This window comes from Mustela nivalis (genome assembly GCF_964662115.1).
Source record: "Mustela nivalis genome assembly, chromosome: 16".
NCBI lineage: Eukaryota > Metazoa > Chordata > Mammalia > Carnivora > Mustelidae > Mustela > Mustela nivalis.
Window position 1 is genome coordinate 3727929 of NC_139035.1, and position 12987 is coordinate 3740915.

The following is a 12987-nucleotide window of genomic DNA, read 5'->3' on the forward strand; positions in this document are numbered from 1 at the left end:
GTAAAAATTCTTGAAGGGAGCACAGGCAGTGATCTCTCGGACATTGACTGTCAGAGTCAAATTTTTGATATGTCTCCTGAGGCAAGGGATAGAAATACAAAAATAAACTCTTAGTACTGTAACAAAGTAAAATTTCTGCACAACAAAGGAGATAATCAACAAAACTAAAAATAAGGCTAGTGAATGGGAGAGGATATTTGCAAATGACATATCTGATAAAGGGTTAGTATCCAAAATATATAAAGAACTGATACAACTCAATACCCAGAAAACAAATAATCCAATTAAAAAATGGACAAAAGACATGAACAGACAGTTCTCCAAAGAAGATATACAAATGGCCAACAGACACAGGAAAAGATATTCAACATTATTCATCATCAGGGAAATGAAAATTACAATGAGTTATCACCTCGCACCTGTCAGAATGGCTAAAATCACAAAGAAGAAACAAGTGTCAGTGAGGATGTGGAGAAAAAGAACTCTTGTGCACTGTTTTTGGGAATACAAACTGGTGCAGCCACTGTGAAAAATAGCATAAATTTTCCTCAAAAAATTAAAATAGAACCACACTAAGATATAGTAATTTCACTACTCAGTACTTATCCTCCCCAAAGATGAAAACATTACTTTAAAGGGATACATGCACCCCTGTATTTTTTGTGATGTTATTTCCAACAGCTAAACTATGGAAGCAACCCAAGTGTCCACTGATAGATGAATGGATAAAGAAGATGTGGTGTATATACAATGGGGTATTAACCAGTTATAAAAAAAAGGAATGCAATCTTGACACTTGTAATAACATGGATAGAGGTAGAGTATAATGCTGAGTGATCAAGTCAGTCAGAGAAACACAAATGCCATACAATCACACTCCTATGTGGAATTAAGGAACAAAACAAAGGAGCAAAGGAAAAAGAGAGAGAAACCAAGAGCCAGACTCTTATCTATAGAAAACAAACTGATGGTTTCCAGAGGGAAAGTCGGTGGAGGGATGAGTGAAATAGGGTATGGGTATTAAAGAGTATGCTTGTCATGATGAAAATAAAATGATGAAAAAAAGGAAGAATGAGCCCCCCCCTTTTTAAAGATTTTATTTATTCATTTGACAGACGGAGATCACAAGTAGGCAGAGAAGCAGGCAGAGAGAGAGGAGGAAGCAGGCTCCCTGCTGAGCAGAGAGCCCGATGTGGGGCTCGATCCTAGGACCCTGGGATCATGACCTGAGCCGAAGGCAGAGGCTTTAACCCACTGAGCCACCCAGGCGCCTCTGTACTCCATCTTTTTATCCTTGCCTCCCTAACCCCTGCAACGACTAAGCTTTTTACTGTCTCCATTTTTTTGTGTTTTGTGTTTTGCCTTTTCTAGAATAAACTTTGTAGCTTTTTCAGACTGACCTCTTTCACTTAGCAATATGAATTTAAAGTTCCTTCCTATCTTTTTATGGCTTGATAGCTCGTTTCTTTTCAGCACTGAATAATGTTCCATTGTCCGGTTGTGCTGCAGTTGTATTTATCTGTTTATGTAAAGAAGGACATCTTGGTTGCTTCCCAGTTATAAGTAAATCTGCTGTAAACATCTGTGTGCAAATTTTTGTGTGGATATGTTTTCAATTCCTTTGAGTAAATACCAAAGAGTACAATTAACTGTATCACGTGGTAAGAGTATATTTAATTTTATAAGACACTGTTTTCCAAAATGTCTGTACTGTCTTGCATTCTCAGTAACAATGAATGGGTCTTCTTGGTACTCCATAACCTTGCTGCCTTTGATGTTGTCAGTTTTGGACTTTGGCAATTTTAATAGGTGTTCAGTGATATCTCACTATTATTTTAATTTGCAGTTCCCTATTGAACAATAATGTGGAACACCTTTTCTTTTTTTTTTTTTTTGAAGATTTTATTTATTTATTTGACTGACAGAGATCACAAGTAGGCAGAGAGGCAGGCGAGGTGAGGGAGCAGGCTCCCTGCTGAGCAGAGAGCCCATTGCGGGGCTCGTTCTGGGATCATGACTTGAGCCAAAGGTAGAGACTTTAACCCACTGAGCCACCCAGGCCCCCCGGAACACCTTTTCATATACATACTTAACCATCTGTACATCTTTTTTAGCGAGGTGCCTGCTCAGATGTTTTACCCGTTTTTAAATCAGGTTGTTTGTTTTCTACCCTGTCTGAGGCACAGAGGGATTTTTTTCTCAGATATTCACTGTGAGAACCTGGGTGAGCTCCTGGAGACCAAACCCATAAGAAAATGGATGCTCCCTATGACTTGGACCTCCTAGACTTTTTAATTTACTGAGTTTCTAGAAATTCATCAGTTACAGTTTAGATATTCCTGCTCAGGCACTGGTTCCCATAGGAATTCTTGCTTGTGTGTTTCAGCTTCCATAAATTGTGATTCCCTGAATTTACCCATCTGCCTATCCAAATTTGGGGAGCAGTGGTTTGTCCTGTAACCATACTTCTTTGAAGAATCTAAGAAGGATTGTTGATTTTTTCAGTTGTCCACTTGTTAAGACATGGGCAACTTCAACTCTTATTACATGTTACACCAGAAAGTGGAAGTTCTGTTATTTAATTTTAAAACAGAGGTTTATTGTTTTCTCATTGTATCGATGAATTAAAGTGAACATATAACTTATTCTTCTGTAGGAAGTCTTTTGAGAGTTAAAGAGGATGCAGTTAATAATTATCTCAGACATCAAATATAAACTGTAATGATGATTACCCTATTGATGTGGTTGCACCTGATGAGAAAATTAAAGATTTTATTTATTTAGTTGTCAGAGAGAGAGAGAAAAAAGGCACAAGCACTGGGAATGACAGGCAGAGGGAGAAGTAGGTTCCCTGCTGAGCAAGAAGCCCAATGTGGGTCTCCATCCCAGGAACCTGGGCCAATGGCAGAGGCTTAACCAACTGCGCCACCCTGTCATCACCTGATGAGGGAACTAATGTCTTGGAACTAATAAGGGGTACTGATGGGTTTGAACCCAAGCAATCTGATCCTTGAGTGAGTGCTGTTAGTCTCTATGCTATGTCAGAATCAGTTTGGACGTGCCTTATATGTCTTTTCAAGGACATTGTTGGGATTTATTAGCACTCATCATTATGGTCATTCTTTACTAAGAAACATAATTGAAACACAGTATCACACATTATTTATTAGCTCTTGGTTTATTTTTATTTTTATTTTCCTTTTAGTTGGAGGACAAGAATTTTATTAAATTACTCTTTACTTATTATTGTATATAACCTCTTCTAGATCTGGAAGTTGTTTTCTTTTTCAGAATTCTGGACTCAAAAGAGACATCCAGTTAATCTTTTGGTTCTATATGTGGATCAACAGGCCCAGATGATGTAACTGACTTGCCAAATAACAGACCTCATCACTTGTAGAATCTAGCTGAGATTGGGTGGCAGAAAAATATAGGGATTAAAAATGGAACTAGGTTGCCTGGATTCCACACCCTACAGGCTGTGCTTTTAGGGAAGCATGTTTTCCTCTCTAAATCTCATTTTCCTGATCCACGTAATTGAGAAAATAGCAGTACCCATTTCATGGAGTTGTTTCAAGTCTATTCCCAGTACCTAGTCAGCACTCAATACATGGTCTCTATTATTATCTTTATCTGAGTCTCTAGGTTACTAGTGAAGTGCTTTTTAAAACATGTTTCCTTTGAATTGCTTAGGCAATGGCTTTTTGAGATTTGTCAGTGTAGGTCTCCAGTATGCCAGCAGGAGTTCTTTGATTATTTTAAGCTGCCTATTTGTATAATTAACATGAAAAGAAAATAATCTTCCTTGCTATTTCTGGTATACCATCAATCATAGATTTCTCTGCCTTTGTAGAAATAAAGTAGTAAAGAAAATACTTTTAAAATTTAACTTTTATTTATATTAATATTATAAACATATGCAGCTTAAAAATCAGTCCCAAAGGCTTTTCTTTTTTTCTTTCTTTCTTTTTTTAACAAGATTTTATTTATTTATTTATTTGACAGACAGAGATCACAAGTAGGCAGAGAAGCAGGCAGAGAGAGAGGAGGAAGCAGGCTCCCTGCCGAGCAGAGAGCCTGATGCGGGGCTTGATCCCAGGACCCTGAGATCGTAACCCACCCCTAAGGCAGAGGCTTTAACCCACTGAGCCACCCAGGTGCCCCAGTCCCAAAGGCTTTTAACAAAAACTGTCTGTCCCTTGCCCATTCCTCCTGACTCTTGATTACTAATTTCCAGAGGCTATCACTTTCAGCTTTCTTTTGGTGTTTACTTTCATATTTCTATGTAAATTGTTCATACTACTATTTCTTGATTTTTTATCTTTAGATTTTCACTTTTGACTTCCTACTGTAGAGAAGAATTTAGCTGTCTTTTTTCTCCCATAACCACATATACTAACCTTACATATATACATGGACCCTCCTGTGTTCTACTAATAAAATTACATTATATTTAAATAATTATAATTCTGAAAATATCATTCGCAGCTGAGCCCTGTGTAAATTTTGATTACATTTCCTTTCTTATATGATATTGCTGTCTTTGAGGTTGATAGCTTGTCTTTTTGTTTGTTTGCATAATCTTCTAAATATCCATCACCAGTGCATTCCCAGCCTCTCCTCTAGGAGTTGAAATCTCTTAATACCTTAAAAAATCTTAGGCATTAGGTGTTCTAGCACTTTCTTTTTTTTTTTTTTTCTTAGTGGGGAAATACATCTCTTCAGTAATCTGTGTCTTCTCATTCAAATAGATACTGACTCTTCTGGTCTAGTACTGGGATCTACACCATCCTGGAAATCCCCCCCCCCCTTTTTTTTTGTTATATTAAACCTTTTCTTCCTGTATCTCTTATTTACTTCTTTGTTAGTTTGCTTTCCTTGTTTGATGAAACCCATCCGTTAGTAGTTTCCAAAGAAAGAGAAAAGGAGGTAGAATATTTTGAGATTTTGCAGGTCTGAAAATATCATTTTCTACTGACACATTTATCGATAGTTTTGAATTCTAGGCTAGAAATAACATTTTCCCTCAGAATTTTGAAAACAGCAATCTATTCAATTTTAGTTTCCAGTTTGTTGCTGGGAAGGATTTCCAAACCTTTTTTTGTCACTTTCTTTTCTTAACTTCTTCGGGAGCTTATTAGGATTTTTGATTTGTTCACAGTGTTTTGAAATCTTATACTGCTATGCCATATTGTGTGTCTGCTTCATATTATGTTGGACACTTGATGGGTTTATTCAATACATAATCTTTCACTTATAGAATATTTTCTTTACTAGTATGCCCCCCAACTATTTCTGTTTCATCTTTTCTGTTTTCATAGAATGCCAATTATTCAGAAATTATATCTTCTAAATCATTTTTCTAGTGTTTTTTTTTTAAAGATTTTATTTATTTATTTGACAGATAGAGATTACAAGTAGGCAGAGAGGCAGGCAGAGAGAGAGAGGAGGAAGCAGGCTCCCTGCCAAGCAGAGAGCTTGATGTGGGGCTTGATCCCAGGTCCCTGGGACCATGACCTGAGCCGAAGGCAGAGGCTTTAACCCACTGAGCCACCCAGGCACCCCTCTAGTTATTTTTTTTTTAAGATTTATTTATTTGAGAGAAAGAGAGAGTGAGATAGAAAGCAGGGGATGGGGAGAGGGACAGGGAGAAACAGAATCTCAAGTAGACTCTACACTGGGTACAGAGCCCAACACAGGGCTGGATCTCACAACTCCAAGGTCATGACCTGAGCCAAAACCAAAAGTTGGATGTTTAACCAACTGAACTACCCAGGTGCCCCTATTTGTCTAGCTTATTTAAGCAAGTTTTCCTTTTCTATTATTTACTTCTATTTCTTTTGTTTTGCAGAAGAGTTTCTAACTTTGTACCCCGACCATTCTACTAATATTTTTTTAAAAATTTCTACTCTCGTATTTTGTTAGTGAGAATTCCTTTTGTTTGAATGTTTCTTTTTATGACATTCTTTTCTTGTTCTATGGATGCAGTGACCTCTCGTTTCTCTCTGAGGATATTAATAAAAATAATAAAGTTTTCTTCTATGTTTTGTATTATCTTTGTTTCTTCAGTTCTGTTTTACAATATTTATTTGTTTTTGTCTCAGAGACTCTCCTTGGCTATCCATTCAAATTTCAAATAATTTTTTAAATTTTTATTTTTTATTGAAGTGTAGTTGACACACAATATTGTATTAGCTTCAGGTATACAACATAGTCATTCTACAATTATATACATCTCAGTATGCTAAAATAAATAAGTCACGTATAGGGAATATAGTCAATAATATTTATATTATATTAATATAATAATAATTTTGCATGATAACAATTGGCAAACCTATACTTACTGATTTATATTTAAAAGTGAAATACTAACAGGAAACTCTATGTGGGTGTGCTTGACTAAATGAGTTACAGGCTACACAGTAGGATGATTTATTGGACTGTCTTAATTGGAGTTCCTCTGAATTTTAATATCTGTGTTTTCCTCTAATAATGGTTAATAAACCCAGACAGAATTTTTGCAATCTCCTGCTCGGGAGGTTAAATTCTACCAGCCAGCGTTTTCTTAAACTGGACTGGGCAGAGAGGTCTTGCTGTTCAGTATGTGGGATTTCATAATCCCCCTCTTTTAATACCTGATGCCCTCTGACTGGGCCAGGTGCCCATGAGGGCAGTTTTCCATAGTTCTGTGTTTCCAGAGAATAGACTGTGCTCTCCTGCCAGGTGGAGCCGGGGCGGCTCCCAGCGATGTTATCCATGGAAACCTCACTGCTTTCGCCCAGCGATCTTGTTGTCAGCCTCAACTGCCCCCACTACCGCCCATTATCGTCAGAGCTATTGGTGTTCCTGAACCTTTCCGAGAGGCTGTGATGGAAATGACCCCGCTTCTGGGCTTTGGCTGTTGGCTTTCTTGAATGCAGTTTTCCTCTCCCTAGTCTATCAATTTAGTTGGCAGTGATCCCGCTGAGCTTACGGTCTCAGCGTTTTTCTTCCGTCCTCCATTTTCTTTGGCTTTCTTGATTTAAACCTTTTTTATTTTTAAAATTCTTTGTATTGCAAGAAGCAGTATATTGGTTAAAAGCATGGGCTCTGGACGCCTAGACCCACCCCTTGTATGATCCTGGAAAAACTACTTAATCTCTCTTTCTGCCTCAGTTTCCTCATCTTAAAAAAAATAGTTGGAGTCCTTTTTAAGAGCAAATGATTTAAGAGACATAAAGCATGCAAAAACCATAACTGGCCTAATAAATATTAGCCATTTTAGAGTGGTTTCAGGTAAAAAGATAAAGGTATGTGTTTAATTTATCATATCCAAAGAAATGCACTTAAAAATATGAATCACTAGGCAAATATTGTTCATTTCATCTAATACAGAAAACAGTGGACAAAGGTGAGGTATCTGATATGTTACATAAAATGTCTGAGTCTTTATATAGTTTTATTACTGAAAGGTATCTTGGTGACTATGGTCTCCAACTCTTTATATTACAGATAGGAATACTGAGACCCAGAGAAAGAGGGTTAAGTGACTTGCCTCGAGACTAGAATCCAAGCACCAGGATTCTTCGTTTGGTCTTCGTTCCATTAAGTCATTTATCTTTTTCTAATGAACAGTGAATGCTGTGCGACTTGAAACTTTATTTTGGGGGATGACACTATCATATGCCTAAGTTTCTTCTTCTTATTTGTTTGTCAAGGGCTTAGAACTGAATCAATAATAAGCTTTGGTTTATGATACACTCTCTTCATTGGTCTTGCTTGTTTATTCATTTACAATAAGGTAATACATAAAAAAATTAAAGCACCCACATTGTGTCCAGTACCTTGGAGGAAAATGTGACATGTATAATTTCCAAGAACACGTGGTACCAAAATAAAGGCATGTATTTAGAATTATGGTGGTGATACACCTCCTTGTTATTTTCTCTCCGGAAGTGAAAGTCACCTTATGGATGCTACAACTCTCCTTCTCACCCGTCAGAGTCCCCCAGACTGGGGTAGCAGTGGACTCGAAAACTAAGACAGAGCGGAACAAAACAATGGCAGAAATATGAGTGCCTGCTGTTTAGCATTGGGACGTGCATGTCTCTAAAATTGCTTCGTCTTCTACAAGCTGTGTCATGCTGTTTGTTTTCCATGCAGGGTTGCGAACCATCGGCGTCATCACCAAACTGGATCTTATGGATGAAGGAACAGATGCCAGGGACGTTCTAGAGAATAAGCTGCTGCCTCTCCGCAGGGGTAACGTATCACATCCTGTACGGGACTCCTTTGACGGCGTGGCGGAGAAACGATTGGGAAACTGATGGGAAGCTGGGTTTTATGCCTTCACAGCTGTGGGGAATGTATTTATGATTAATTACACTTTTTCGGGAATGGCATAATGTTCCCAAATGGTATATTAAAAATGATCCAAAGGGAGAACTCCTCCTTAAAATAACAGGAATAAGAAAACAGGAAAAGGAAGGAGTTTGAAGGCGGGTATAAATACGCATCATCGACTGCATGAATGTACCCTGTGCTATTGCAAGCGTGACTTACTCACTTGCCCACCATATAACAATACTGCAGAGGGACACACTGTATTAAAGTGCACAGAGCTTTTTAGGGCAAGAGACATTAATGTGTTACTGTTAAAGTGTCATTAGCCACCTCAGCTCAGCCGGCCTTTGTTAAATACTGACGTCTCACACTGTTTTGTAAAGGGTTCAGTTCTTCAGCCCTTACAGATAAGTTTGCTTTACTTCACAGCCTTGAAATCTGTCCAGAATGAACAAGTGTCCCCAACCACATTGTCTGTGCTCCGTTTCAGGTTATGTGGGCGTGGTCAACAGAAGCCAGAAGGATATAGACGGGAAAAAGGACATTAAGGCGGCCATGTTGGCCGAAAGGAAGTTTTTTCTCTCGCACCCGGCTTACCGACATATTGCTGATCGGATGGGGACCCCACACCTGCAGAAGGTCCTTAATCAGGTAAAGACATTTTCTCGAACAACAGGAACAATTAAGAAATGTGGAAGGGACTGTTGGAATTCATATGTCTCATTTTAATATTTATTGTTTCCAAATTAAGACATTCTGCTTTAATGATAGGAATTAAAAAGTGAATGTGAGTACTTAGTTGCACACTGTTACTATTCTCAGTGAGCAGAATCTATTTAATGATACTGAAAGTACACTGCTCAGAGCAGAAATACACTTCTTTAAGAACAGTGAATAAGGGTATATGTATCAGCCCCCATTTTACTCACAAGATGTAGTCATCTTAAGAAATTAGGGGTGCCTGGGGGCACCTGGGTGGCTCAGTGTGTTAAAGCCTCTGCCTTCGGCTCAGGTCATGATCCCAGGGTCCTGGGATTGAACCCCCCATTGGGCTCTCTGCTCAGAGAGGAGCCTGCCTCCCTCTCTCTCTCTGCCTGCCTCTGCCTACTTGTGATCTCTCTCCGTCCATCAAATAAATAAATAAAATCTTTTTAAAAATCATGAAAAAAGAAAGAAAAAAAGTAATTAGGGGTGACTGGGTGGCCCAGTTGCTAAGCATCTGCCTTCGGCTCAGGTTGTGATCCCAGGGTCCTGGAATGAGCTCCGAGTTGGGCTCCCTGCTCAATGGGGAGCCTGTTTTTCCTTCTCCTATTCCTCCTGCTTGTGTTCTGTCTCTAGCTGTCTCTCTCTCTCTCATTCAAATAAATAAATAAATAATCTTTAAAAAAAAAAGAAATTATCGTTGTAAATCTCTGAAAGTTTGATTTCTTGGGATCTGTTTTGAAAATGTCAATCTGTAATGTTTAGGTTAGATTTCTTTTTAAAATTTCTTTATGGTTTTGTTTAGAATCAATTTGTTCCTTCATTTAAATTTTTTAAAATAACAAAGCCTTATAAGCAGTCATTGGTCTCCATTCATCTAAGTTTTTCCGGCTGACCCCTTTCCCCACATGGATGGACCTGGGCCTCCATCTTCTCACATTCCGTGCACTTACACCCTTCTTGAATAAAACCCCAGTGCCCTTGCTTGGCTACATATTTTCCATCTCCTAGGGAAGTTAAGCATCATCCTCAGAGTATGTCGGGCCACTCCCTGAGTTGTGATCGTATTGACTCATGTGGTGAACAGCTTTTCTCACAAATAGAATCACAAGATATGCTTTAACTTTTATTTATAAACTTTAACAGTCAACCAATCAGATCGGTATTGAATGTCCTGGTTGTTTGCTCCTAGAAGGTATCAGTAGAGACTAACAACATAGCAGGCTACTTGTGACATTGGACCTGAACCCTTTAGGCAGAGCAATGGAAGAAGTTTTAGAAAATAAGAAAGCAGGGGTATACTTCTATTTTAAGTGACATAATGCAGACTCATGTAAAGTTTGTTCTTTTTTTTTCTTTTCTTTTCTTTCTTTATTTGTTTATAATTTTTATATTTAATTTTTTAAATATTTTTTTATTAACATATAATGTATTATTAGACCCAGGGGTACAGGTCTGTGAATCGCCAGGTTTACACACTTCACAGCACTCACCAGTGCACACACCCTCCAAGTTCGTTCTTTTTAATTAAGGGTAGATGAGTATTTAAAAGCCATGACATGGTGCTATGGTTGTGTCCTTTCACAAACATGAATATATTTTAGAGAAGGAACTCTGGTTTGCCACACGAAGACCGTAATATTCTACCAATATATGTAGTTTTGTTGATTACTGCTTTCATGCCTGTATAGGTTTAAGAAAAATACAAACTGAAAAATTCTTAGGGAAAAATCACTAAGATGATTAGGAAGATAGAGATGGAAATAAATTAGGTTGTGAATACTAGAAAAGTAGAAAGAATGTGACTGGCCATTTGGTTATAGAAATGACCCCTAAATTATGAAATGACTGGATTCTGGTTGACTGAAAACTGAATGGACTTTGTACTGAAGAACTCTCGTTTCTTGGATAATCAGTTTCTTTTTTTTTTTTTTTAAAGATTTTATTTATTTATTTGACAGAGATCACAAGTAGACGGAGAGGCAGGCAGAGAGAGAGAGAGGGAAGCAGGCTCCCCGCTGAGCAGAGAGCCCGATGCGGGACTCGATCCCAGGACCCTGAGATCATGACCTGAGCCAAAGGCAGCGGCTTAACCCACTGAGCCACCCAGGCGCCCCAGTTTCTTTTTTATTGCTTCAGGGACCTCATACAGTTTGAAACTAGGGTACTTTCATGGTTGATTCAATGTACACTGATACCTCTGGCCCTGAGGGACAATTTCTATCGTGAAAACTGGAATAGAACATGACATTTTTGAGTCATGATGGCTGGAGGGCAGTGAATGAGGGAGTGGGATATGAGATGAATTTGGAGAAGTAGGCAGAGGCTGGATCTTGTAATATTTGTAGGCAAGTTAAAGATTTTTGTTCTTATCCTAAGAGTAGTGGGGAGTGAGTCATTTACGGCATCTGAGTAGGGGAATTACACAATCATAGCTGTGGATTAAAAATGATGATGGTGGTTCCAGATAAGAAGATTAGACCTGAGAAATTAGGAGTCAAAGGAAATGGTGGTAGCTTGGTCTTTATTAGGGCCAGTGAAGATGAAAAAAACCAGAATTGAGAAATGTAAGGAAAAATCAAAAACTTGGTGTTAGATTAACTCTGGTGGGTGATGGAGACGTGAAGTCAAGGATACGTTCCAAGTTCCCGTATTGTTATGAAGTCGCCGAGATGGAGAATCCTGAAAGCAAGATTAGGTGTTTGATTTCAGACTTGCTGAGGCTGAGGTTTCATTGGCACATCTAAGAGGAGTCAAGTCCATGGTCTAATATGTGTGCCTGCTGGAAAGATAAGTCTCGTCTGTAGATAACACATTGGTAGCCACAGGCACTTGAATATTTATTAAAGCCATGAGTGGAATAAGGTTACTTTAGGAGGAACAGAGAGTGAACAAAGAAGAAGGTTAAGACTCTGCTTCAAGGAATATCGTTATTTACAGGTCTGGTGGAGGGGGATGCCAAGCAAAGGAGATCTACAAGGTTTATCTGAAAGGTTAGGAGAAAAATGAGAGGAACTAGGGTCACAAAAGCCAAGGAAAGAACTGTTTCAGAAAGCCAAGAGTGACCCACAGTGTTGCTTTTGCTGTTGAGATACCTGAGAAGGAAAAGGTGGAAACCATGTGTTTTTATCATTTACCACTCACATGGCGGACAGGTAGCCGCTGGTTTCTCATGGTCACTGTTGCTCTTCAACTTGGGGGGTTGTGAGGTTGATGCTGGGAATGCCGTCCTCCCCATGCTCTTGTTTCCTGCTTCAGAGCCATAGCATAGCATGCTGGGAAGTAACATAAGTCATAACTGTAGGCAAAGGTCTAATAAGGTTGTGAACTATTACGTTTAAATAACTGTAGTGAATAGATATAGTCAGGTAACCTCCAGTAAACACAAAAGTGATTTAGAATGATTTCTGCAGTCAGTCTGGGTTTTTATTCCCCTTTTAACATATGATTCCTTTTCATGTATTTCTGTGAAGTTTACATTCTCCTTCTTTTGATTCAAGTTTACTCCTTAACCAGTTCAAGAAGATTATCTTTTTTATTCTTTCTTTCTTTCTCTCCCTCTCTTTTTAAAAGATTTTACTTATTTGACACACAGAGAGAGAAATCACAAGTAGGCAGAGAGGCAGGCAGAGAGACGTGGGGGGGGGGAAGCAGTCTCCCCGCTGAGCAGAGAGCCCGCTGTGGGGCTCGATCCCAGGACCCTGAGACCATGACCTGAGCGGAAGGCAGAGGCTTAACCCACTGAGCCACCCAAGCGCCCATTTTTTTTTCTCTTTTAGTTCAGACTTTTGTTTAACTGCATTGTGATAGAAAGAACGTAAGGCAGAGAGCAAGCCAATCTGGGTTTACATCCACCTTTGTTCTTAATTAAGCGTGTACTCATAGACAGTCTCTTGGAGAATTTTTCATCCTGCTGAGCTTGACGTGCCAGCAGACGATCTCAGGGAATTGCCAAGTGGA

The 12987-nt window shown here is 38.8% G+C and overlaps 1 protein-coding gene across 7 annotated transcripts in view; it reads left to right on the forward strand.

Annotated features, from left to right (window-relative positions):
• Window positions 1-12987, forward strand: part of DNM3 (dynamin 3) — a 536286-nt gene that overhangs the window by 185489 nt on the left and 337810 nt on the right. For all 7 annotated transcript variants that reach the window (XM_082702687.1, XM_082702691.1, XM_082702685.1 and 4 more), the window contains exons 5-6: window positions 8146-8244; window positions 8816-8976. In XM_082702687.1, coding sequence (XP_082558813.1) covers window positions 8146-8244; window positions 8816-8976 — 260 coding nt within the window. The remainder of the gene's footprint in view (window positions 1-8145; window positions 8245-8815; window positions 8977-12987) is intronic.